This window comes from Phaseolus vulgaris, chromosome 8 (genome assembly GCF_000499845.2).
Source record: "Phaseolus vulgaris cultivar G19833 chromosome 8, P. vulgaris v2.0, whole genome shotgun sequence".
Taxonomy (NCBI): Eukaryota; Viridiplantae; Streptophyta; class Magnoliopsida; order Fabales; family Fabaceae; genus Phaseolus; species Phaseolus vulgaris.
In genome coordinates, this window is record NC_023752.2 from 108,972 (window position 1) to 134,210 (window position 25,239).

General features: G+C 32.0%; 3 protein-coding genes and 2 long non-coding RNA genes across 9 annotated transcripts; 3 read left to right on the forward strand and 2 right to left on the reverse strand.

Moving 5' to 3' along the window:
* Positions 1-987: 987 nt before the first annotated feature.
* LOC137823834 (bidirectional sugar transporter N3) lies at positions 988-3,706 on the forward strand. The gene is made up of 6 exons (XM_068629124.1): positions 988-1,101; positions 1,831-1,867; positions 2,012-2,222; positions 2,759-2,920; positions 3,007-3,126; positions 3,229-3,706. The coding sequence occupies exons 1-6, from the start codon at positions 1,056-1,058 to the stop codon at positions 3,463-3,465; spliced, it is 813 nt and encodes a 270-aa protein (XP_068485225.1). The 5' UTR covers positions 988-1,055; the 3' UTR covers positions 3,466-3,706.
* Positions 3,707-7,398: 3,692 nt separating this feature from the next.
* Positions 7,399-9,133, forward strand: LOC137823835 (bidirectional sugar transporter N3-like). Its single transcript, XM_068629125.1, has 6 exons — positions 7,399-7,645; positions 7,787-7,823; positions 7,943-8,153; positions 8,270-8,431; positions 8,518-8,637; positions 8,729-9,133. The coding sequence occupies exons 1-6, from the start codon at positions 7,600-7,602 to the stop codon at positions 8,969-8,971; spliced, it is 819 nt and encodes a 272-aa protein (XP_068485226.1). The 5' UTR covers positions 7,399-7,599; the 3' UTR covers positions 8,972-9,133.
* A 1,733-nt stretch (positions 9,134-10,866) lies between these two features.
* LOC137823837 (uncharacterized) lies at positions 10,867-13,125 on the forward strand. 2 transcript variants are annotated; one of them, XR_011083170.1, is made up of 5 exons: positions 10,867-11,027; positions 11,108-11,315; positions 11,386-11,486; positions 12,011-12,135; positions 12,208-13,125. It is a non-coding gene; the product is annotated as an uncharacterized lncRNA (long non-coding RNA). The 2 variants fall into 2 exon arrangements; XR_011083169.1 differs by having other exon boundaries at positions 12,011-13,125.
* A 1,093-nt stretch (positions 13,126-14,218) lies between these two features.
* Positions 14,219-16,719, reverse strand: LOC137823836 (uncharacterized). Of its 2 annotated transcripts, none has more exons than XR_011083166.1 (3): positions 16,393-16,717; positions 16,236-16,283; positions 14,219-14,450 (listed from the first exon to the last, which is right to left on the reverse strand). It is a non-coding gene; the product is annotated as an uncharacterized lncRNA (long non-coding RNA). The 2 variants fall into 2 exon arrangements; XR_011083167.1 differs by lacking the exon at positions 14,219-14,450 and adding an exon at positions 14,589-15,267 and having other exon boundaries at positions 16,393-16,719.
* Positions 16,720-17,810: 1,091 nt separating this feature from the next.
* LOC137823838 (serine/threonine-protein kinase PBS1-like) lies at positions 17,811-22,895 on the reverse strand. 3 transcript variants are annotated; one of them, XM_068629127.1, is made up of 6 exons: positions 22,330-22,649; positions 21,933-22,150; positions 21,226-21,299; positions 20,894-21,083; positions 18,664-19,055; positions 17,811-18,561 (listed from the first exon to the last, which is right to left on the reverse strand). In XM_068629127.1, exons 4-6 carry the CDS (start codon positions 21,012-21,014, stop codon positions 18,088-18,090), a joined length of 987 nt encoding a protein of 328 aa, XP_068485228.1. In that variant the 5' UTR covers positions 21,015-21,083; positions 21,226-21,299; positions 21,933-22,150; positions 22,330-22,649; the 3' UTR covers positions 17,811-18,087. The 3 variants fall into 3 exon arrangements, with proteins under 3 accessions (XP_068485228.1, XP_068485227.1, XP_068485229.1); XM_068629126.1 differs by lacking the exon at positions 21,226-21,299 and having other exon boundaries at positions 22,330-22,895; XM_068629128.1 differs by lacking the exon at positions 22,330-22,649 and having other exon boundaries at positions 21,225-21,299; positions 21,933-22,110.
* Positions 22,896-25,239: the final 2,344 nt, after the last annotated feature.

Sequence of the window (25,239 nt, forward strand, 5' to 3'; positions counted from 1 at the left end):
AAACATAAAAATAATTATTTATTGAAAATAAATTATAAAAAAATAAAAATATAAATTATAAATTAATGTCTTTTATTATTGTTTTTATCAGCAAAAAATAAATAAATTAAACAGACTCACTCAAGGAGTGATCTAACCCATACATAACAAGATATGCAAAAACACATTTTTTCATACAAAAACAAGATTCCAGAAGAATAGTTTAGTGTCCATTCCGACACTAACAACTAAAGACAATAGAGAGATCAAGGATCAACCCTGCCGCTCTAATAGTAACTTTAAATCGAATACATACTAAGGGTTTTAGACAACCATCAGAGAACGAGAAATCCACTAACAGTATTTTTGAGGAGATCTAAGACCAAATCTTAATCTGTGTGTCATATTAATGTCTATTACCATACATTATAATAAGTAACATTTTTCTATCATATAATAAAAGTGTATGTCAAAAAGTGACATTTTCTTTTCTATCATAGATCACTTTCTAGGGTAAACTATTGTATGGTTGGAATATAGAAATGAATTTGATTGTTGTACCATGCATACTTTGCATTACACAAGTCCTTGGTAGCTTTTGACCATTATTTACTTTTTGTTTCATAAGCTTTGAACTATCTTAATTAATGGCAGTGACGTGAATGGATCTTGCAAGTTTGGTGTCCTATAGGTTGATTGAGGAAGGTAGAAAGTGGAATGGAACAATGCTGATTCCGTCCTCTGGTACGTTTTCTCTCTTCGCGTATTGACTAATCATCACTTATAATGACTGAATGACACAAATTAAAATGAAGAGGCTTCATTTTATGGAATCTCACTATGCCAACCAAAAAGTTTATAGCATGCATGCAGTTCACATATCTTCCCCGGCCCTCGGAACAATAGTACTATATATTTTTATTTTATTCTTTTTTATTTTCTAGCTTCTTTCTTTCTCATCACCTCTCTGTATATATAGACTTCTCTTCTCAGACCATTCTCACCATCACCACTCTCCTTCTCTCACTCACATTCAATCAACTTTTCTCCTTTCTCCAACCCAAACTCAACCCAACATGATTATCACTCACCATACTTTGGCATTTACATTTGGCATGCTGGGTAAGTATCAACTTAAGCTATTTTTATTTTTTTTTGTCTATCTTGCTCAGTTAGTTGATCACCTTTTAAGTGGGTTTGTTTAATTTTTATTATAAAAAAAATGAAGTATTTCAGGAATGTTGAAATTCTTATATTACAAAAAATAAAAAAAATTATTTGTTTCTTTTTGATAAAAAAAAGCCCTATATATCTTTTATCCTCCATTCCTTCTTATTGCTTCAAATAGGTTTTTCAAACCTTTACATATTTCCATACTAATTAACATTTTACTTTTCATTTTTTAAAAATATAACATGATTTTATATATTCTACATATTTTTTCTGATTCTCGTAATGAGTTTTTTAGTTAGTCTTTTGTTTCTTAAGAGACTTGTAAATGTAATTACTTCCTATATAAAATAATTAAAAAACTAATAAAGGAGATATATGAAAGAGAGCTTTTTTTGTTTGTAGTAAAAATATCAGATTGCGCAATCACCACAGTGATATTAGATACCTCACACACACTATAGTTGTTACCAAACAGCAATTGTGGTGTCTCTTTGTTTTCGACCAGTTTGTCGGTTATTCTGATGCTTTCGCGATTGGTCAGAATTCAATAATAATTAGAAAAATGTTTGGTTTATGTCTCACCACACACACACATTTCTTTAATATAATGAATATTAGTAGCCATTGTTTAAATTTGTAGCAAGCTAAGGAATTGTTCTCTTTTTTATGCACATGCAGGTAATGTCATTTCGTTCTTGGTGTTCTTGGCTCCTGTGTAAGTACTTGATTATCTATCCATCAACGAATTCATTGTGGCTAATTGCATTTAGTTAATGGTTTTATGTTAATACGAAAAAAAGGATTAAACCAAATTTAGGTTAAAGATAATGTTTAAAACTGAACATGTTTGAATATGCAGGCCAACATTTTACCGGATATACAAGAAGAAGTCGACTGAAAGTTTTCAGTCATTGCCTTACTTGGTGGCGTTATTTAGTTCAATGCTTTGGTTGTACTATGCGTGGCTCAAAAAAGATGCTGTTCTCCTCATCACCATTAACTTATTCGGATGTGTTATAGAGATCATCTACATCATCTTGTACATCATCTATGCAACCAGAGATGCAAGGGTACGTATATATATTTTTTTTTAAAAATAAAATAAAATAATGAAAATATTTTAGAAATACTTCAACCCTTATAAAAAATAAAAATAAGATCGTTCTTCAATCTAAAACTTGTTTTAATGGTTTGAAGGAGATTTTAGATTTAATGGTTTGAAGGAGACTCTGTAGTACATAAACAAACGTCTACTTCATACTCAAAGATACCAAAAACATCATCTCTAACCTTAAGATCCCTGGTCACCTCAATCTTACCAACTTTTCATTTTTTTATAATTCTCCTACACACCAAAAGTTCATGACACCAATCAGAATAAAAAGAAAACATGTTAAGTGAGATAACTCATGACCAAACCTACAATTGCACCATTGTAAAAATTTCAATGTAATATACGCTGTGAAACCCTGAACATACTCATATCTCCTATAAAACCTTATTTACCCTAGAACTCAAGCATACACAAAGTAATAAAATAATTGAGCATATATGTATGTTGGTTCCAATTTAAACACTAAAATTTGTTCATTTACTTTAACTGCAGAACTTGACCATCAAGCTATTTTCGGCGATGAACCTGGGCTCCTTTGCTTTGATATTGGTAGTAACAAACTTTATTGTGCATGGTCCCCTTCGTGTGCAAGTCCTGGGGTGGATTTGTGTTTCCGTTTCAGTGAGCGTCTTTGCAGCACCACTTAGCATTGTGGTAAGAAGAATTCCTTATTTGATCTATGTGCTTGTAAATGGTTTGATTGCATAGTTTAGTCATATCTTGTTTTCTGGCGCTTGCAGGCACAAGTTGTTCGCACGAAGAGTGTAGAGTTTATGCCTTTCAATTTGTCATTTACCCTTACATTGAGCGCCATAATGTGGTTTGGTTACGGTCTCTTCCTCAAGGACATATGCATCGCTGTAAGTGTTGTCTTACATACAAATTTACTAGTGATGAATTATTAATTATAACATTCAGGCACTGACTATTTTTTTCTTCCTATGTTGTGAATGAATGTGCAGCTCCCAAATGTGCTTGGTTTTGTGCTGGGGTTACTTCAGATGCTGCTGTACACAATTTACAGAAAAGGAAATAAAAAGGGTAATACGATGGAAAAGAATCCACAAGAGCCACTGAAGAACATTGTTGTAGCGAGCCCAATGGGAACTGGAGAAGTGTTTCCCGTGGAGGAAGATGAAGAAGCAAAAAAGAGCCAAGTTGAAAGAGAGGAGAAAAAGAGTGAAGAGTGCGTGGTCTAAATGAGATTTATGCTATGTTTCAATTAAGTTGTAGTTATTTGCACGTAATACGCGTACCCTAGTTATTGCTTAGATCACTCATGCATGTGTGAGAGAGTCCAGCCATGCTAACACTTTAGCTTTGGTTTGTAAAAATTTCATCCCTCATGTTTGGTTTATTTCTTTTAAAATTGTCTAATGGACAACCTCAGCTATAGTTTGACTCATTTTAAAAAAAATAAAGTTGTTTGACTCACTGCTACTCTTATTGTCATAATATTTCTTCAGTTATTTCTAACTTTATCAATTTAAAATTTAATAAATAATCCACAGATAAAATATGTATGTGCTCAACATGTTTCAAAAATAACATGTACTCAATGTGTGGGAATTTTTTTAATCTACGTAAATATATTAAATAAAAATCCAAACAGAACCAAAAAGAGTAGGTAGAGAAAGCAAAAGCAGTATATTCTACACCTGGGACAAAGCCAAACACAGAACTTGACCATGCAAGAAAGAGACTAAGACTCTAGCAAAACAAGATATAGCCAAATTTGGCTTAGTGTTACAAGTATAATGATGTAAGATGCACACCCTGAGAGCAGCAAAATAAGCTCAGTTGCATGAGAACTAGTGTGTAAATTCATCATATCAAAGAGTTCTTAAACTATCATTTTCCAGCAGGTTTGGTAGGATCCTAAGATAGCCCCTGATGCAAGAGATTTAGCAGCTGAATTTTTGATTGATTAGATTTACATCTCCCTAGCTGTTGCACTGCATAACACTGTTGAGGGACAAAATCCTTGAAGCCTGCAAAACAAAGAACGTAGGCGAACACAACAGAGAGGTTTAGGGTGAAACATGAAAGATGAACTCTCCATATTGTGGTACACGTGAAATATCTACACTATTATATTTTTATAATTAAGCAAAAAAATTCATAATATCACCACTACTACTAATTAAAATACTTCAAAATTAACTTTAATGCTTTCAAAAAGTCATATATATATATATATATATATTTAAAATGAATGTATAAAATAAAAAAACAGTAATATCCTCGTGATCAATTTAAATAACTAAATTATTTACATATTATTAATGTCGAACTTGTAAAATTTGAAATAAAGAAATATATATATATATATAAATTCAGTATTAAATTCAAATTTATGTATTTAATTATTAAACAAGTAATATATAAGGAAAGTACATTTTGAAAGGTTTAGAATTGCAATTTCACTGGTATTAACAGCAATTTCACTACATGGTGTGTATGGATACTCTATTAAATTAATTATATTATTTAGTTGAAGTATCGGCTTTTGCTATTTTTGTGTTGTTTCTTTAGTTTGAGTATACCGACGTTAATTGCAAATAAATATTTAAATTTATAATAACGTCCTTTTTTTTCAACTCACACAAATGTCATAGCTTTTAGTTGGAGAATAGATTTTATATCGACACAATGTCGACTTTTCTGATATGCATAGATTTCAGTTAAAAAGTTAAGTTGATTAAATTTATATGTAACTGAAAAAAATATTTTACCATAATTTTAAGTGAATTCCTCTTTTTATTAGATCTTAGAAAATGTTAAAAATATTGATTTTAGTATTCTAATTAATATATGAAAACACTCATAATAATTAAAATTTGAGAAGTGCACTCTGAAACAGTTTTTTTCTTCTTTAATTGAGTTTTTCTTATCATCAACAAAATAATATATATATATATATATATATATATATATATATATAAAATAAAAAACACTATCGGTGTTCAAATTATGTGTGTAGTTTTAATTGGTCCAAAGACAAGGGGAAGAATGGCTATAAAACCAATGTGCTGCGTGAGTGGCTAGACATGTGGCTGCCATAGATGGTGCTTTTGTTGATTATGATTTTATTTTGCAGAAAGATATTGTATAGTGCAAGACATAGCTCCTACGTGACTACTAATTAGAAGAGTGAGTGGCAGAAGAAGAAGGTAGCAGCATGTAACCGATGGTGGAGGACCTTCATGTTGTTGTTTAGAGTCGAATATGCTCAAGTATTCTAACTTTTAATGGTTACCTTTTTCTTAGGTATTGATCAGTAACCACAGATTTTATTCTTTTGAAGAATCAGGATTCATTGTTACAGCGCAAAAAGCATCATCACTCACTGTAACCTTTGATTTTATTCTGCATGCTATCCTACATCGTATGCCCACCACTAATTGAAAGAAAGGTCGTGTTCTGTGTTACTCTTCACATCTCAAAACCATCCTTCGTCATTACTTTATTATATATTAATCACTGCTCTTTTTTAGTTGCCAAAGTGAAGCATGATTGAATCTCAGTAAATCAGCTTTCTGCGCCAAAATGGACCTCATCATGCTAATTAACAAACTTTATGCATGTAGCCTCCTCTCTCCCCCATTGATTGTGGAAAAGGGAGGTGAAAGTTCCGAGGAAAAAATGAATTAAATACATATATATATATATTAAAAATGTATTTTAACTTAATTCAATCTCATAAGAACGGATGATGAAGTAAGTTTTGTACCCATATAACATGAAACGTTCTAATTCCTAATTAATGATGAATCTAAACGCATCTCTTTCACGTTGAAAACTCCTGTGTGAGACAACATATTATGGATAGTCCAATAACGATCTGATAGCGAGTTGCTTGATAAGTCCAACAAACAATTCATTAAGATAAACTTTAAATAACTCTATACTATTAAGCCTCGTAAAACTGATTAATGAGATGAGATTTACACCCACCTAGATGACGTGGATCTTCAATAATATATTAACCATATAGAAAATGATGAGTAGGACCCATATGTATGTGAATTTGTTTAACATGTCGCCTCCTTTCAACTTGTGCGTTTGCTCTCCATCGTCTATATACGAATCCTTCTCTTTCCCGGTCAAACACAAACCCTCGCCTCTCGTTAATTCTCTTTGTAGTCAACAAAGGTTATACCGTGTGAATCATTTTTTATATTAAATCGGATTCCAGTGCGTTATAACTAATAAATATTCCCTACATTGCATCATCATCATGTTTATACGCCTATTTGAGATTTATCTGGTTTAAAATGCCTTTTTTTAAAGGGTTGTGATGTAAATGAACTCTGGCTGTGAAGGCTTAAATTTTTTGAAGCAATTTGTTTTGTCTGTTCATATTTTTTTAAATAATGGAAACATGTTATCAGAAAGATGACATGGAGAGAAATGGCTTATAACTAATACTTAGGAGTGTTTGGAAAGCATTTGCAAAGAAAAGAAGTTTTTTTCTTAACATTTTATTGTTTTGATTTTTATTTAGTCTTATTTGTGTTTTGATTTTTATTTAGTCTTATTTGATGTAAGGAATTTATACGTTTTGTTTTGTGTTAAGTTTGTGGTTTTGTTAGATTGATCGCTGATCGGATATGTATTTTTATTTGTAGTTTCTATTTATTTGCATAAGATTACGGGTGTTGTTATGATTAAAACTTGAAAGGTACTTCGATACACTAGTATTTTTGTTTTTGGCTTACTAATGTAGGTGAACCTTTAATGTGAGTGGACCTTCAACATTGTATAAAGGTTGAAACACTTTTGAAGTATTCCATTTTGTTTTATTAATTTATTATTTAGAAAAAAAAAAACACAGGTAGTATAGCTAGCTCAATCAAGTGTGTGGAAAGATTGATGATTAATAATACATTACATGACATATATTGGCCGGCCACCCTCAGAGTGTGGGCTGTGGCTGAGGATGTTCAGCACTGCTAGCTTCTGCCATGATTCTCCAACTACAGAATCTGCCCTTTAAAAAATTAAAATTGGTACATGTAAGTTTTTGCACTATCAGTCAGCAACGTTAAAGAATCTTGCAAGTTGTTGTGATGAGTTGTGACCTCCCCTCCAAAAGAATAAATAAATAAAGATGGAGAGTCAGAATCTCCAAGTTTATAGTCTATGTATCGTACGGTATTTAATATTGTGAAATAACAGTGACACTCCTCTTTGCTTTTATTTTTTTTTATAGTTACTTTGCTAACTCACTTGTCCATTTTGCTTATTTATACAGTGTTCATGTAAAGAGATCCTAAGCAAAGAAATTAGTTAAGGTTTGTACCTTTGAGCAGAAGCAAGAAGCAACATCAATGGCAATCAGCCACAGTAGTTTGGCATTTGCCTTCGGCATGCTAGGTATAAACTATATTCATCAATGCATGCATCATCCCTCCTCATCTATATGCCTGTCTAATCTCCATCATTAACATGTTTCCTTTCATTTTTAGAATTATACTATTTGATGATTAATAAACTGTTTGTGTTTATGATGCACAGGTAACGTCATTTCGTTCTTGGTATTCTTGGCTCCAATGTAAGTATATATATGCATGAACCCTTGCCACTTCATTATCAATGAAACTCGAAAGCAAAAAGGAAAGGATTTGGATTCGATTTTAGTTAATGAATGTACATTTATGTGAAATATTGCAGAACAACATTTTATAGAATATTGAAGAAGAAATCAACGGAGGGGTTTCAGTCACTGCCTTACCTGGTGGCATTGTTCAGTTGCATGCTTTGGTTATACTATGCCTTACTAAAAAAAGACGCTGTTCTTCTCTTGACCATTAACTCATTTGGATGTGTCATAGAGATCATCTACATCATCTTGTACATCACCTATGCCACCAGGGATGTTAGGGTACGATCCATCTATATAAAATCATTTCATCAAAATTTTCGTTCATTTAACATTCAGCACATATTTATGAATGTTTCCTTTCTGGGATTTGTAATTTATAAGTGTTCATCGTGCAGAACTTAACTTTAAAGCTATTTTTTGCAATGAATGTGGGGTGCTTCGTTCTGATCCTCTTAGTCACACATTTTGCTGTGCATGGTTCCCTCCGTGTCCAACTCCTCGGATGGATTTGTGTTTCCCTTTCGATTAGCGTCTTTGCAGCACCACTAAGCATTGTGGTATGTAAATCCCTATTCATTAATTGTACTAATAAATTTGATGCATGCATGCATGCGTATTAATTGGTTCATCATTTGTTACAAAGGCACAAGTGGTTCGGACAAAGAGTGTTGAGTTCATGCCTTTCAATCTGTCATTCACCCTCACATTGAGTGCCATAATGTGGTTTGGTTATGGTCTTTTTCTCAGGGACATATGCATTGCTGTAAGTGTTGTTCTACTAATACAACCAATTAAAGTATTTTATTACTTAAGTCATGCATAATAATGAGAACTATTTGTTGTGGTGTTTGTAGCTTCCAAATGTACTTGGTTTTGCACTGGGATTAATTCAGATGCTGCTTTATGCCATTTACCGGAATGGCAATAAGAAGGTTGATAAAATGGAAAAGAAGGCACAGCTACAGCAACTGAAAAGCATTGTTATAGCAGAAAGTGGTGAGGTGTTTGATGTGGAGGAAAAGCAGGAAGGAGAGAAGAAGGAAGAGAATATGAAGGAGAAGGAGAAAAGTGATGAACATAACGATTGCACAGTCTAATTACATGCATAAAATAAAATTGGTTGGCACCACCATGGCCATCACCCTAACTACTTTAAATCTACCTCTTCCCTTAAGTTGTATTGTAGCTCTCTAATTTTATACCTTTTTTAGTTTAAGCTAACCATTGCCATTTCTCACTATAAATCTATTTCTCCATCAATCATGTTCCACTTTATCTTTCCTATAACAATGTGGTAATTCACCAAACCAAAGCTAACTATGAACTACTTGTAGTCTTAAATGTTGATTAAGCATTTTTCCTAAAAAAAACCATTTATTTTAAATCATATACTTAATACCTAATTCAATTTTATAAACCAATTTGTAAAACTAAATTTGTCCTCGTTTATAAAGAATACATTGGTAAAGAATGAAATATTATAATCTTTAATCTGTTCGAAATTTTCCACCAAAATCATATAGGATTCTTGAGATTATAATTTAAACAAGTACACTTAAAATTAAATTATACAAAATTAAAAAAAGGGAAAGATAAGATATAGGAGAGGCAAAAATATACATACATTTACATTTGTATAAAAACTTTCTACAACTACAAACTAGAAAAGGGAGATGGTAAGTTTACACGGATTCATAACTGTTTATTATATTCTTAACATTTTGTAATATGCTTTACTTACTTTCTCTTTTCTAATACGTTTTTTTTCTAGCTTCCCGAGGAAGTTGTTGCTTTTTTGTGTTTTGTTTTGGTGGTTTTTTTTACACATTAGTTTTTAAACTCTTTTTTATATCAGTTGAACGATTTATGTAATTTTTAACACAATCTCAATATATATCCTAATCAATGAAGTAAAGTGTAATTTTATTCTCATACATTATTTAATGAGTTAAAAAATGATAATATTTTAAAATCATAGACACATTTTTTAATCAAATATAATTATATTTTTTAACCTATAGAAAAGATGATTAATCACAAAATAATAAGATAAACCACTGATAACTATTGTATGTAAGATTATCTTAGACCTAGGTCCAATACACACTTAATTGCATTGTTAAGTCATAATCACATTTTACATGTAATTAATATTTGGGATGATCCCATAATATGTTATCCCACGACGCACGAGCTTCTATCTATCACTCTCGACGTAAGGGGGTGTGATGAAGATCCCACATCGATTAGAGATAAGAACATTTCATTGTATATAAGTGAGTGCAAACCTCAATCTCATTGAACCGGTTTTATGGAGTTGAGTTAGGTTTAAAGTCATTTTTTAACAAAATTAAATAAGTGTTTGAGAGTATTATCTTTAATATTAAGAAGAATATATATTCCAAAAAAACACATTTGTAAATTAAGTTCCACCATTGCATTTCTCTTATATTACGAAAACAAATGTGTTTCCATATTGTTATAAATGTTTTAATTTGTAGTAGAGTTTCAATGTTGAAAAAAATGTTACAAGTTAGTTTTCGAATAACCTTGAATATACACTGACATATAAGGTGTCAAAAGTAGTTAGTTTCATATGTTTTCGTTCATTAGTCTTTTTAAATGAAAAACTATCCCCACCTAATACTTTATTTAGTACGAAAGAACGTTTTGTTCATTCTTTCTGAATAAAATATTTAACAGTAACTGTTTATTTCTTTTGACTCAACATTAGCAGTTTTGTTTGAAAATCAATTTACTTAAGAAACTATATACAATTTATTTTATTCATATAATTATTTCTGTATTATTTTATGGGTGGAAAAATATAGGGTTAATTTGTTGAGTATATATTGCCATATGTTTTTCATTAGTTGACAACAATAAAAGATTATGCGGTGAAAAGAAAAGAAAATAAAAGAAAAGAAAAGAAAATAGTGTGTGTGGCAGTGCAGCACAGCAAAGCATATGTCTGCAACTGTCCATAGTAACTGTTTCTGCTTTTCATACAAATTTCATTTCTCACTCTCAATCACACCTTTTACGCTTTTCCTTAGCTTCCTCACTCACTCACTCACTCTCTGTGCTAGGGTTTCGTTTCATCTTCCATTCCCATTCAGAATCCGAATCTCAGCTTCCTTTCTCTCTCGCTCGGTACTTTTCTCTTCTCTCACGCCCCTTTATGCTTCTGCATCTTTACTCATCATCGCCATTTTATTCTGTTTTCTGCACAGTGTCGTCGGAATGTCCTCCTCCAGAGGAGGCGCGGGGCCTTCCTCCGAGGCGCCGCTACCAGGCGGATCATTCGGACGCAGACTGCCGGAAAATTGGGAGAGTCGGTCATTGACAGTGAGGTCGTGCCTTCCTCTCTCGTCGAAATTGCACCAATTCTTCGTGTCGCTAACGAAGTTTAGAAGACTCATCCCAGGGTTGCTTATCTCTGTATGTTTCTTTCTTTCATCATCTCTTCCTTCTATTTTTGTTCCAATTTGATGTTCTTCTTGCATTGCAGGCCGCTTTTACGCTTTTGAGAAAGCTCACAGGCTGGATCCCAACTCAAGCGCCCGTGGTGTTCGCCGATTCAAATCCGCACTTCTTCAACGCCTTGAAAGAGTACCTAACCATTCTCCTACTTCATTTCTTTCTGCCTCTGCTGCATACACTTTTTCGCACTTGATCTCCTCCAATATATCTTCCGCCCTACTTCGCTGTTAAATATTTTTGGAAATCTGAAGAAATGTATCTCGTACACATGCACTGTGCTTGTGTGTGTCATTTGCCGTTGTCGTTAATAAAGTATGGAAATAATCTATAAACTATGGAAATTCTTTAATTCAGAGTGGAAATCGGTATCATGTTTATCAGCACGACTTGAAAGTTCTGTTCTGTTTTGACTCTGCCATGCTTAGACTGGGGTGTTTTACTCTTTATATATGTTTAGGATGTAACGCTTTCTATCCGTTTGAAAGATGACAGCAGTACAAATCCAAACTGCTAAAGTATCCAGAACGAATTATGTATCAGTAGAACGAGTTGTTGCCTCTTATGAAATTTTATGATCCTGTGTGTTAGTTTAAATTATTTCATGCTGAGTTTCTCTATGTTTTATTTTGGTCAATTTGTTTCATAATTGTTAGGAAAATGACCCAACTCTGAAAGGAAGGGTCAAGAAAAGCGATGCTCGTGAGATGCAGAGTTTTTATAAGCGTTACTACAGAAAATATATCCAAGCTTTACAAAATGCTGCCGATAAAGCTGACCGGTAGATTCTCTAGATAATTTTCTATTGATATGTTATCCTACTATTGAGTGACTAATAGTTTGTCTCTTTCAGTGCGCAGCTCACCAAGGCATGTAACAGCTAATTTTTTTGAGGTTTTGAAGGCTGTTAACATGACACAGTCTATGATCGTGAGGTTAACAAACATATTCTGCTGACTTGTGTTTTCTTTCTGGTCACTCTCTGACATTGTGTTTATGTATCATAATAGCGTAACTGGTTGGTTTGGTCTCTATTCTGTTCACAATCGCATCTTGCATCATAATCTTTAGAGGTCACTATTTTGTATAGTATTTTGGGGATTGTCTGCCTTGTGCTGTTGTCTAAGATAACTTGCCGCGTATTTCTTTTTTCAAGATAGTTAGTTTAAATTATAGTGAGCTGAGCCCAATTGGAATGACATTCTGTAAACCATAGTCAGCTAAAATTAAAATGATAATGATCAACAGCACTACTAGTTTGGTTTTCACTGCATTAAATTGTCAAGGTTGCATATCCGGGTTTAATCTCTGTTGTTACGTCAAGTAATCTTAAATTAATAATTTTAAGTTGTATGGAGTCCATAAACAAGTTTGTTGAGTTACATTGTGTTATGTTTTGGCTATATAATTGGGATCTGTATTCTTCGATCCTGGTTGGGAATAGTCATTTTTAGATTTATATATCCATATGATGAAAAAGATAGTTTGTTAATCATTATTGATTGTTCTCTGCCATGTCATACTGATGTTTTGAATTCTTTCTCATTGATATGTACAAAATATTCAAATATCCTTTCCAAATGGCTTCATAATTCTTACCGATTTACACTTTTCTACATTCTCTGATTTGCTTTATTTCTTCTCTAAGAAAACTAGATTAAATTTGAGAAGGATAGTTATTGTAAGAAAAAGAAACACAAAGTGAACTTGTGAGAACTATTGGTGATGGGATTCAACCATTGACTGTGATGGTGTTTGAGATGAGTATTTAATTATGTGCATTTATATGGATTTAGGGTTTAGTCATTTATATCGGCAAGAGATATTTGGATATTTCGTACTACTGCTTCCACTGACCTGCTCAGCACAAACACCCTAAAATGGAGGCTTTTTAAAAATCTTTAAAACCAAACCGTCACTCCTTAAGTCATCCTTTTGTCCCTCATCAACTAAATTAAGAGTAGCAGATTATTCATTACTCGGATCCAATTTAGAACTGTAAACTAAATGCATTCTTGTTAATGTAATTGATCCCAATTTCGCTGCCATGTTTCACACTGAAGGACCCCAAATTTGGGGATCTTGTTGGCTTTTGCCCTAAAACCCCAGAAGATCCCTGACTAACATTTCTCTGCCAGGTGGAACCACTTTTCAGCAAAGAATGAGCCATGTTTTTCATGGCACAAACAAACACAGGGCCAACATACTATAACAGGTAACACTAAACTATATAGTACTTACACGATAGAGATACATATAATTTTAAATTATGAATTATATAAATTAAAAATAAATATTTATTTAAATATGTTTAAAAAAATATATTTTTTATAATTTTATAATTTTAAACATGAATATTTGTTTCTTATTTTTTATAATTATAATAAAAAACTATACAATAAATTTAAATTTTTAGAAAATCAATATTTTTCTTTTAAATTAGGCCAGAATTTATATAATAAATTTAAGTTTTTAAAATTAAAATTGTGCTTGAATTTTTAAAAAGTTAATATATTTTTTTTCAAATTATGCTAGAATTGAACACTTAATCAATGTATTTCTCCTTATTCAAAATTGAATTGAACACTTAATATATGTTATACAAGTCGAAGCTCATATATGGTAAAACTGTATCGTGATAATGTATTTTAATCAATAAATTATGTTAAAATAAACTGGTAAGAGAATTAATTTATATAATAAATTTAAGTTTTTAGAATTAAAATTGTGCTTGAATTTTTAGAAAATTAATATATTTTTTTTTAAAAAAAATATGCTAGAATTGAACACTTAATTGATTTCTCCTTTTTATAAAATTGTACTTAATCGATGTATTTCTCCTACTGTATTAAAGTTGTCCAAAATTCAAAATTGAACCCCTAATTGATATATGTGATACAAGTCGAAGCCTCGTATATGGTAAAACTGTATCGTGATAATGTATTTTAATCAATAAATTATGCTAAAATAAACTGGTAAGAGTACATTCACAAATTAATTCAGCAAGACAATGACTCATTCTTCTCGAGTAGCAGGATCCATTCCAGTAGAAGGGCTATCGGCAAAATATTCTTGATGCCTCAAATTTACGCCATACTGTTAATAAAAGATAATGAGTGAATTCGATGTAAAAGAATATAAACATAGCGAAATTAGCCAAAACGAACGCTATATTATCTTCTAACCATAGGTTTCAATAAAACACTTAATATTTTGACCTAAGAAGAAGCTTAAAAACCCCATATTTGAAGCTTTGACTTGACACCTATAATTTAATTCACGGACCTGCTAAAGATATGAAGGTTTGGTATACAAGCACAAACTTATCAGCCTCAAGACCAAAGGTTAAGGTCAAAGCCTCCATGAAGGGATGACAACAGAACTTATGTCAAACTGGCAATTTGTAGTCGGTGGTGTTGTAGTTCTTCTACTGCTGGGGCTGCTTTTCATGAGGTGGATAGGATTGTTAGGAGGCAAAGATCCAGTGTATAAAGGCATGGAATATGCCACATAGTTCTTCCAATTCTCTTACTTGGAAGCTAATACTGATATACGAGTACATGGAAAATAATTGTCTATCACAGACTCTTTTTGGTAAGGTTCATGATGAATAAGGTTTAGCCATACTTGTCTTTTGAAACAAACATTTGACATGTGCAACTAATTGATTGACCTTCTACTAATCGCATGCATGCAGGGAGTAATCCAGAGAGCAAAATAAAACTAGACAGGCCAACAAGGAAGAAATTTTGTCTTGGTATAGCTAAAGCTTTTGGCTTATCTTCATGAAGCGTCAATAATAAAAATCATACAAGGGATATAAAAGGCAATGTACCTTAACAATCACAGACTCACAGTGAGAAAGTTGGAGAGCTATAGGCAATGTGTACTAATGTATCTCCTACACATAGACCTACAATGTCCCATATGAGGATTTCTAGCATAACAGTTTCTAACAAAATCTTTTTTAATCCACTATTTACTGCTTAAAATGTCTTAAAAACTACAAATCATGTGAAACTCATCAAATAAGATCCAGAGACCCACAGAAAATCACGTTTTCTAATAAATTAGTTAGTGATAAAAAGTGTCAAGAAAGCATGTTAAAGAGTATATTATATTACCAATATTTCTTTTGACCTATTGTTAAAATGTTTTGAATAAAATATCTAAACAAACAGATTATTTGCACCACTCTTGCATTAGCCACCATAGTCCAAATGAAATATTAAGGAGAAAAAAAAACAGATAAAATTTCAGTAGATTTTATTTATATAGTGCACCCAACAATTGGGTGAGGGGTTCATAAAATTCGAACTGTTTCACAAAAAACTCTGTTTACTTCTTTAACATAAATATTTTTGCCAATCAGTTAATATTAATGCATCTACGAGATAGGTAACTATGCTTATCTATTTATTATTCCCTTGAAACAATAACAAATAATTTAAAAGTACAAGTACTGAAACGTGACATCCGCATAAAGGCTCAACAAATCACCCCAGCATCATTAACAAACACATGATGAAGCCTAAACCCAGTCCTCCTTATACAATGACTCAGTTTTCCTTTTCTAACTAAACACATTATCAGTCCTACTGTTAATTTTTTTTATCCAGTTTTGTCTTAGAATCAAATCACTCGCAATTAGTTAAACATAAACAGTGATATCATGGTGGTCTTTCATATCTGAATAAAAATTAAATAATACATTTGCATGCAATTCAACAATACACTACATATCTGAATAAAAAGGAAATAATCACACATTTATTTGTAGCAACAGCCATTGAGGTTTGACATTTCCTAATTCAGAATTACACTATAAAAAAAAAAACTCTTAACAGTGAACGATAAAGACCGATCCAAAAGAAAACTCACCTATAAACGATAAACGACACAAGCCTTGTATCCAAAGCACCACAACAACTGTCGAAAATAATGACAATCATGTAGACAATTAGACTGTTAGAAGGAGCCAGAGAGCAAAAACACAACTCATTCCAATTAACATTTGCAGTAGTTATGAAGGCTTTACCTCATGCGTTTCAGCTCCACCGAATTATCTTTACCTCAAGCTCGCACAACAGTTGTGTTCTCATGCTTTCTCAGACCATTGAAATCAGGAACACACTCTTTGGATACCGGTTAGGGTTAGCAACCTTCAAAAACCAAAAATGCGTTCTAACCTTCAACCAACACAAAACAAAAAAACAAAGAAATCGAAGTGGAATGATCTTGAAACGTGAATTTGTGCTGCGAACGGAGCTACCAATGCCACAAATGGGGGACCTAGGGTTCAGCTCGCACAAAACTAGCGTTCGGTTTTCACAAATTGGAAAAAGGAGGGAAAGTGACTTTTAACCTTCCAGAATGTTATTAATTTCGCCCTAAATTTTTTTTGCTACATTATAATTAATATATAATACGTAAACTAAAATAAAATGTTAATTTTTATAGGTGGACTAATCTCCACCACCACCTTATAACAAAACTAAAATAAATTTATCATTTTCTATAATACTTTGCATCATCTAAATTCACAAAAAATTAAATAAAATATTTTTTTCCCTTGTCGATTAAGCTTCCACTAAAATTAAATTAATTTTAAAAATTATTTAGTGGCAGCCTAAGTTGCGTTTTTTTTCTCGCAAATTTAATGTCGTATTTTGTGTTTCTTTAATGGACACCAACGAATTATTATTATTTAATTAACTTTTAGGATTATTTGAGTGAATTTTTCGTGTGTTTCACCAATGCTATTTTTTTACTTTTTTCTTATCCATTTTAATTATATAGTTAATATTTTAAAACCTATAATCATAAAAATATATTTATTTTATTTATATATAATAACCAGATGAACTGTGTTTAACTCGGTTTCTGATTTCCTTCCTTGAATAAAATTTTTGGTTTCTATTATATATTTTTGTTATGATATTGGAGAGAGTGGCATATAGCAAAAAATAAAAGATAAAGCATAGAGTGGGTGTAGTATAAGTGATAGGTTTTATCTGATAACGATGACATTGAACTGAAATACTTTATTATAATAATTTAGTTTTTCCTTTTAAAACTGAACTTCAATTCAAGTTTTTCTGAACACCCCTATTTAATACCAGGTGATTGAATGGAATACTTTATTATATATGATTGATCTAATGTTTGTAAGCAACATGTAATCGCATCATGTTGTCTAATTACAACTCTCAACTAGAAGTAGGGAGTGTTATTAAAAAAGTAGTAGAGAAACTTGGATTAAGTTGTTAATTAAAGATGCTGTAACGGTGAATTCCATGACTAGAATGATTACATACACTATTTCACTAAAGAAGTAAGACGTAATTACTAATTAGTTGATAATTATAGTAGATTTTGAGAAGCTTTTTGTCTGAGCATGTTTAATGCAGCAATGTGCCAAACTTAGGGTGTTCCAAACAGAGACCATAGGACTAGTTCTGAAAAACTGTACAGAAAGTACAGCAAATAAATTAGGGAAAACACAGAGCCAAAAGGCTATGTTAGAAAAGATTTTGTAAAGAGGTTCATACATGTTGTAGCTATTGTAAGTATTGGCTACTAGGCAGATTCAGAACAAATTAGAACCTAATCTTTTAGCCTAAATTGGGTGGTCGAGTTACCCCAGGTAAGCTCCCCATTCTTTTCCACATTCCATAGCCTGAAAGCAGAAAATCAACCTAAGTTGTAAAAGACTGAGCTGGGAAACTATGCCTTACTTAGAACCATAAGTGCCCTCCTGCAAACTTTGTTGTCTTTTTTGTCTCAAGTTCTCTCCCCATAGCTTGGCTTCAGCCACAGCACGTTCTCTATCTAGATCTCTGTTTAACATTCTTGCAGTTTCTCGAGGGGAGTCATCTTTCTCGGATCCTTCCAAGTCCCATCTGCGTCCAGATCCCCCAGCTTCATCATTTTTCAGTATTCTTCCACCTTTATCATCTCTGTTCCTTTTATCATCGCCAGACCCCCTATAACCATGCCCAGCATTGTTGGGGTCGTATCCCTGGTTTGCCAGATAAGAGAGGGCTGTCACCACATCTCCAATCAGAGGGCGTGTGGCAGCAGATTCTTGAATGCACATTGATGCCACAGCTAGAGCCTGGTAAAGACCCCGCATGGGAAACCGTCCCTCAAGCCTAGGATCAGCCAACTTTGAAAACTTCCTGCGGTCGTTAAAAAGTGGACGTGCCTGCACAAACATACAACTAAAACCACTATCACCACTCCATTTTTACAAGAGTTTATGCATGCTGAACTAACTACAATGACAAGAGAGAGAATAGAGCAAAACCCATGTGACAAGATTCTGTTCTCCATGGGGCTGGGTGCTGTCAATTGCTTTGCGGCCAGTAATAAGCTCTAAGAAGACAACCCCAAAGCTGTATACATCAGACTTCACTGTCAGCTGTCCAGTCATAGCATACTCGGGAGCACAGTAACCATAAGTTCCCATGACTCGGGTAGAAACGTGTGATTTGTCACCAACAGGACCAAGCTTTGCAAGACCAAAGTCAGAAAGCTTAGGTTGGTATCCTTCATCAAGTAATATGTTAGACGACTTGAAGTCTCTATAAATGACAGGAGGATTTGCCTTGTCATGCAAGTATTCCAATCCTTTTGCTGCACCGGCAGCTATTTTCATTCTAGTGTTCCAATCTAGTGGTTCCTTATCAGGGGGAAGATCTGCACAGAGATCAATAAACAAAGTTAAACATCAACTGTAATTACGACAACTACACATTGCTTAAGGAGGTAGTTTCCGTATAGCATGCAATTTAAAGTATAAGTAATTTTCTATCAATAAATTACATGCTTATGCGCATAAATTATGTAAAATTTGGAATGCATGACATTGTTATAATATTACATGATTCAGTGATTGAATTGAAAAAAATATATATTTGAAAGAAAGTTTGGCAATTGAGCTTGTGTGATTGGATCAAATTTCACAAGGTAAAATAACAGGTCCAATAACTTTTCTTCAAAGCAAATTTAATCAATCCAAGCAATGACGTAAGCAAAATTATCTTGATCATTATGGATATAAAATTTTATAGAATTTTAGATATTTGTAGTGTAATCTAATATTTGATTAGATTGATAAAATTTACTTCCTGATGTAATGTTAATGGAGATGCATTTTACAAAACTTGACCAGGTAGGTATCATTTGATTGTACATACATATATATTAAAATTATTTAACAGTTCATTAATTAAATTTATTTTAACATACACTGTATTTTTCAAATTATAAGTAAATATAGGCCATGAGATTGAATACTTTTAAATGTTCAATTTATTTCAAACCTGATGGTGCATGTGTAAAATCTTTTGCTCTTTAAATAAATAAGAAAACCTCTTATTATTGTGCTTCCATGCGTTTTGGCATCCTAAACTGTATTTTAGGTTTTAAGATACTGTTTTGGGTAAAAAAAGTCTTTGACTTTGATTTCTTTTTTTAAGCTGAAGTGTTTGTTTATGGAATTTTGGATCAAGCTCTGTAAATTCCCATTAAGTTCTGGCATGGCCTGATATGAAAGCCTAGCTTTGAACCTGAAAACATAGCCTGATTATGCTACTTAGTGGAACTACTCACCCATTAAAGAGTTTGTAGTTATCACTCAATTGGTGTTACCATACTAAAACTACATGAACACATCCCGATCATAGCCAATGATTATTTTATTAATGAAGCTACAAAACTGAAGGTATGTTCATGCCATCTTATTGTACAGAATTTTAAAGTTTCTATGCTACTCATCCACAAAACAGTTACGGAAATAGAAATATTGAATGTTATATGAATGAAACATTGAAATAATGATATAAGAAAATCAGGAACTCATACAGTAATCATGTGTTAGAGAGGCAAGGCTTGGAACATAAAAATTAGATGGGCATAACATAACGAGCATGGATGTTCCCATGACAGGGTGTAAAAACCGCATACAAATTTTAATAATGTAATAGATTCACAAAGACACCTAAAAACTCATTGCAAGAGTAAAAATCTTGAGAAAAATTCTATCAATTTGAATAGATATGTAAAAAAACAATTAAACAAACAACATGCATTGTAAGGAAATAGAAGAACTTAGATTATATTGGCCAGGAAGAACAGCTCACTCACGACCTAAGAAATGTCATTCTACAAGAGAAAGTCAAGTGTGTCAAAGAATACAGTGACCACTATCAGAATTTAATGTCATTTAAGAATTTTCTGCACAGCATTATTTATACATTTTTACATCCCAAAAACACGTACAGTAGTTAAATTGTTTTAATCATTTCATTAAAGGATGCAAGTTTCTGTAATATCTGACAATATCGAAAATGCTAAAATTGTAATAATTTTTAATATTTTTCTTGTTTGCATAAGGCTACACAAATACGTCTAGAGTTTCAAATAATGTACAGGGAATTTCTAAAAGAGAATCTCCAATATTTTAATATCTGAGAAACATTAACCTAAAAAAACTTCTATCAAAGAAATAGGAAGAGAGAGCAAAACAACCATACCATGAAGGTGATCTTCCAATGATCCCAAAGCCATAAATTCATAAACAAGGAGGCGTTGTTCCCCATCCGCACAGTATCCAATGAGATTCACAAGGTTAGGGTGATGCAGAAGACTGAGCATGAGAACCTCTACAAGGAATTCCCGATTACCCTGTAGACCATTTTTGTCTAACTGTTTGACTGCAACAATCTGTACAACCAAATGATCAGATGTTAGGACTCACTAATCACTAGAGGTCCCAACCACATAAAAACTCTTTTGATTACTCTGCATTTGAAATTAAGTATTGTCGTCTTTGATTGAAAAGCAGAGTTATAATTTTGGACATAACTTTAGTGGTGTGAAAGGTAAACCATTTCAATTCCTGCAAAAAGAACCTAATGAAATGTGGTCTCCTGCACAGGACTGAAGGGGCAATTATTAGTAAGGCTATATTGGGGAAAAAATAGTCACAAAACGAGGAAAGCGAGAGAGAATCAGAACCAAGGCAGGGGGTGGTAAACGTTAAGATATCTGATCAAGAAGAAACATGAACTCAAATGTATGAACTAATATTACTCCATCATCCTCCAGGCATTCACAAGACAACAGCCAAACACAAACTTGGCAACATAACATAAGTATTTGGCAGAACACAATAACAGATATTTCAGATTTAAAAACAGATGATTCAACCTTTTCAGGATAGCCACGGAATTAAGTTCATCAAAATAATCATAAAAACCATCTCTATTTCCCTATTTTACAAGTAGCCTTCATCCCCTTAGAATACATGGTAGTATATGACGATACAGATCAGTCACCATGGATATCTATCTGTATTGCATCATTGGGAATGATAAAAGCATTATTGTAAAATGATGGACCAAGGAAAACCAAACTCATTGGTCTCGGTGGAAGTGGAATCAAATCAAAGATAGTGTCTTAGATAGGAAATAATTTTGATATTATGACAGTGACAAGAACATTGATTCCAAGAAAGCACAGTGATTGGTGATGATTCACTGTTTCTTCCCCATCGGATAGCAGTGACTGTACCTGACCAGTGGTTTCAAGCCTGCCCTTGTAGACCCTTCCAAAACCACCCTCCCCTACAAAGGAGTCCGGCCTAAAGTTTTTGGTTGCAGTTGCAAGTTCACGGAAAGTAAAAGTTTGAGCAGCGATTTGGCCGGCGGCTCCATGTCCTTCCTTGGTGTTGGGAGGAGCCAATTCCCTTTTGGAACCTCCATTACTTCTGGACCGTAGCTTGTCTGCTCCTGCAATTCCAATTGCAACAGAAAGAATTCATATGAGTTGCGTTGTGGATCCCATAGAATTCACCTAATCACATAGCTAACTAACTGATTTCATGGCTAAGAGAATGAATGAAGAGCGAGTGAATATTGAAAATGAAGAACAAGTTTGAAAGGAGATGAAAAAATAGGAAGTAACTGACCAGAGGGCAATTTGGAAATCTGAGAAGGGAGAGATGGATTGGGATTGAGGTTGGGATTGGGGTTGGGTTGTCGGTGGTGGTGGTGGTGGTGACGGTGGTTGTGATCCTCCTTGGAAGTGGAAGTGGGAGCGAAACAGGAGAAGCAACCCATGAAATCGAATTCCGATGAATGAGTGAGTGAAATTGAGAGTTAAGAATAGAGGTGCAACTGCAACTCAACGCAATCAACTGAAAAGGAATCAAAACACATAGCTACAGTGAGGGTTACTGTTTCTATTATCTATTAATACTATTTTATTTACAGACAAACAGATTGTTGTGAAAGAATTCGGTGAACTCCACCAAACTCCACTTATAATCACACCCAATCACCCTCCACACACTCCATTTCACTCTCTTCTCTTTTAGTTTTCAATACAAAAATGATGGGTTTTCGTATAAAATTCTGTATGTAGTTGTATAAAAATATGGGTTGTTAGTATATGATTAACCTTTTTAATAAAAGTTTTAGTCATAAATGTTTTTGAAGACAAATTTGGAAAAAAAAAAACTAGTTCCAAAATTTCAAAAATAAAAACAAGTAAATTCTAGGTGTTCTTTTAAATAACCAGTTATTTTGAAAACATTTATTTTAAACTTAATCAAATTTAAACACTAGTGTTACTACAAAGTGTATTTTAAGTCTAAGTCATTTTCAACACATCTTTTCACGTCGAGTCTGTCAACTCGTGCGTGAAACTATATATTATGGGTAAAGTCCGATAGTGGTCCAATAGCAGGATAGGCTCGAAATGACTCTGATATCATATTACAAAGTAAACTTTAAATCTAACTCAACTCCATAAAATTGGTTAATGGGGTGAGGTTTGCACTCACTTATATACTATGAAATACTCTAATTTCTAGTTGACGTGAGATGTTAAACAAGTGTGGTATTAGTTAATTATTAGATTGATTGTTAGGGTAGCTCTTATTTTTATTCTTTATTTTTTTAAGTTAATTGTTAAAATGAAGAATTGGATTGGGTGTTTAACCCTACAAAGCTTTTTAGAATCCTCCAAATGAATATTTTTTTTATCTCAGAGTTTGACAAGTGGGTGGAATACAATATCAAACAACTTTGATTAATTTATGACATTTGGTATTAGAATAATCAGGAATGATAGTGTTTTTTTTTTTCATTTTTGTATATGAATTGTTTGTTATAAAGCCTAAGGATTGATACATGGTTATTACTACTTGCAATATATGATATTAAATTTCTCGTATCATGTCGTCTAGCATGTTAGAGATGGGACCATGAGAAAACTACCAACACAAGTAGGAATCATAAAAATACTTAATCAAGATAGTAGTTTAAATACTTAATTTCAATCACTAATCTAAAAATAAAATAAATAAATAATATATATATAATGAAAACAAGATCATAAGTATAATCTTCAAAATTTATCATAATTTTATTAATTGTGAATACATTATCTTTCTGTTCTCTTATAATTGACCATGCATTAAATATTAAAATTATTTTGTTTCACTTTATTACTCTTTTCTTTTCATATTATGGTTTTTATTTTGTAGTTTATTTGTATGAGTTATCTATATTTAATATACTTAGTAATATTTTAACTTTTTCTTCTTCTTAGGAGATGACAAGAATATCAATATTAATGTTCTTTTTATGATTATATCAAAATTTTAATATATAGTAGCAGAAACATCCATATTATATTAGTGACTCTATTATCATAATCGTATCACTTTGTTAAATCTAACTTTTTTTCTTTTTCACATCACTCAATATAGTTTTTACAAATTAGGATAAAATGTGAATATATTCACCAAAGTACTTTGTTGAAACTAATTAATGAAAGTTAAAGAAAAATGGCCACGAAATTTGTCTTTCTTGTAAATCTTTGAAGAGAAGTGGTTATTCCCCTTTATTTTCTTTTCCTATTATTATATTATATGAGAAATGTTAACCACTATCTTCAAGACATTAGTTAAAAAGACGTCTTTTATATGTAAAAATGGGTTCTCCTATGATTTTTTTTCATACATTTTTATATGATTTTTAATGTTATTTTAACTTTTTAACCAGATTCTTATAGAACACTTATTTGGAAGATCTAGTGCTTTTTTTAAGCAGTGAATTCTTTAATTTAATTAAATTTTACTTCAGATTACAAAAAACTGAAATAATGTTAATGTGATTCTTAAAAATAAAAATTCTTTTATATTATTATTTTATTTAGTGAGATATGAAAAATAACATAAGAAATTCAAAGTTGTTGATAGTTTTGGCTCAGAAACATCATCATCTCACTGAATGAATTCAAAATTAAAATTATCCTCTTTATATATTCTTTATTGAGCGAGTCAACTTCTTATTTGATAAAACTTTTCAAGCAGTGACTTTTTTTTTTTTAGAAGTCCTATTAATTACTCTTATTTCTCTATAAAAATATAAAAGTAGTAGTAACCTATTTATCTATAAACACAAGCACTACTACAATATAGTGATTAAAAAAATAAAAAATGACCATATAAAAATAAATAAAAAAGATTAGAAAATATTATAATTTAAGTAAATACCAGACTTATTATTATTATATATACATATTAACTCACCCTAAAATTAAATGTTGTTTATTGACATTAGTTTATCAATACTTTCTCTTACTATATATATTATCTCTGCCTCAGACTTCTAGAGGGGCAATAAGGAAAAAAAAAAGTTTAAAAGATTTTTTAAAAGAAAAGGTTATACACGTAGCAAAATCTTATTGAGCTTTTCTTGGTAATAATTTATAAATAATGTGGAGATATTATTAAAAAAAAAACAATTGGCATTGACTTAAAATTGTGACGATTATATTAAATGAAAGTTGCTGGAGAATTAGATATGCA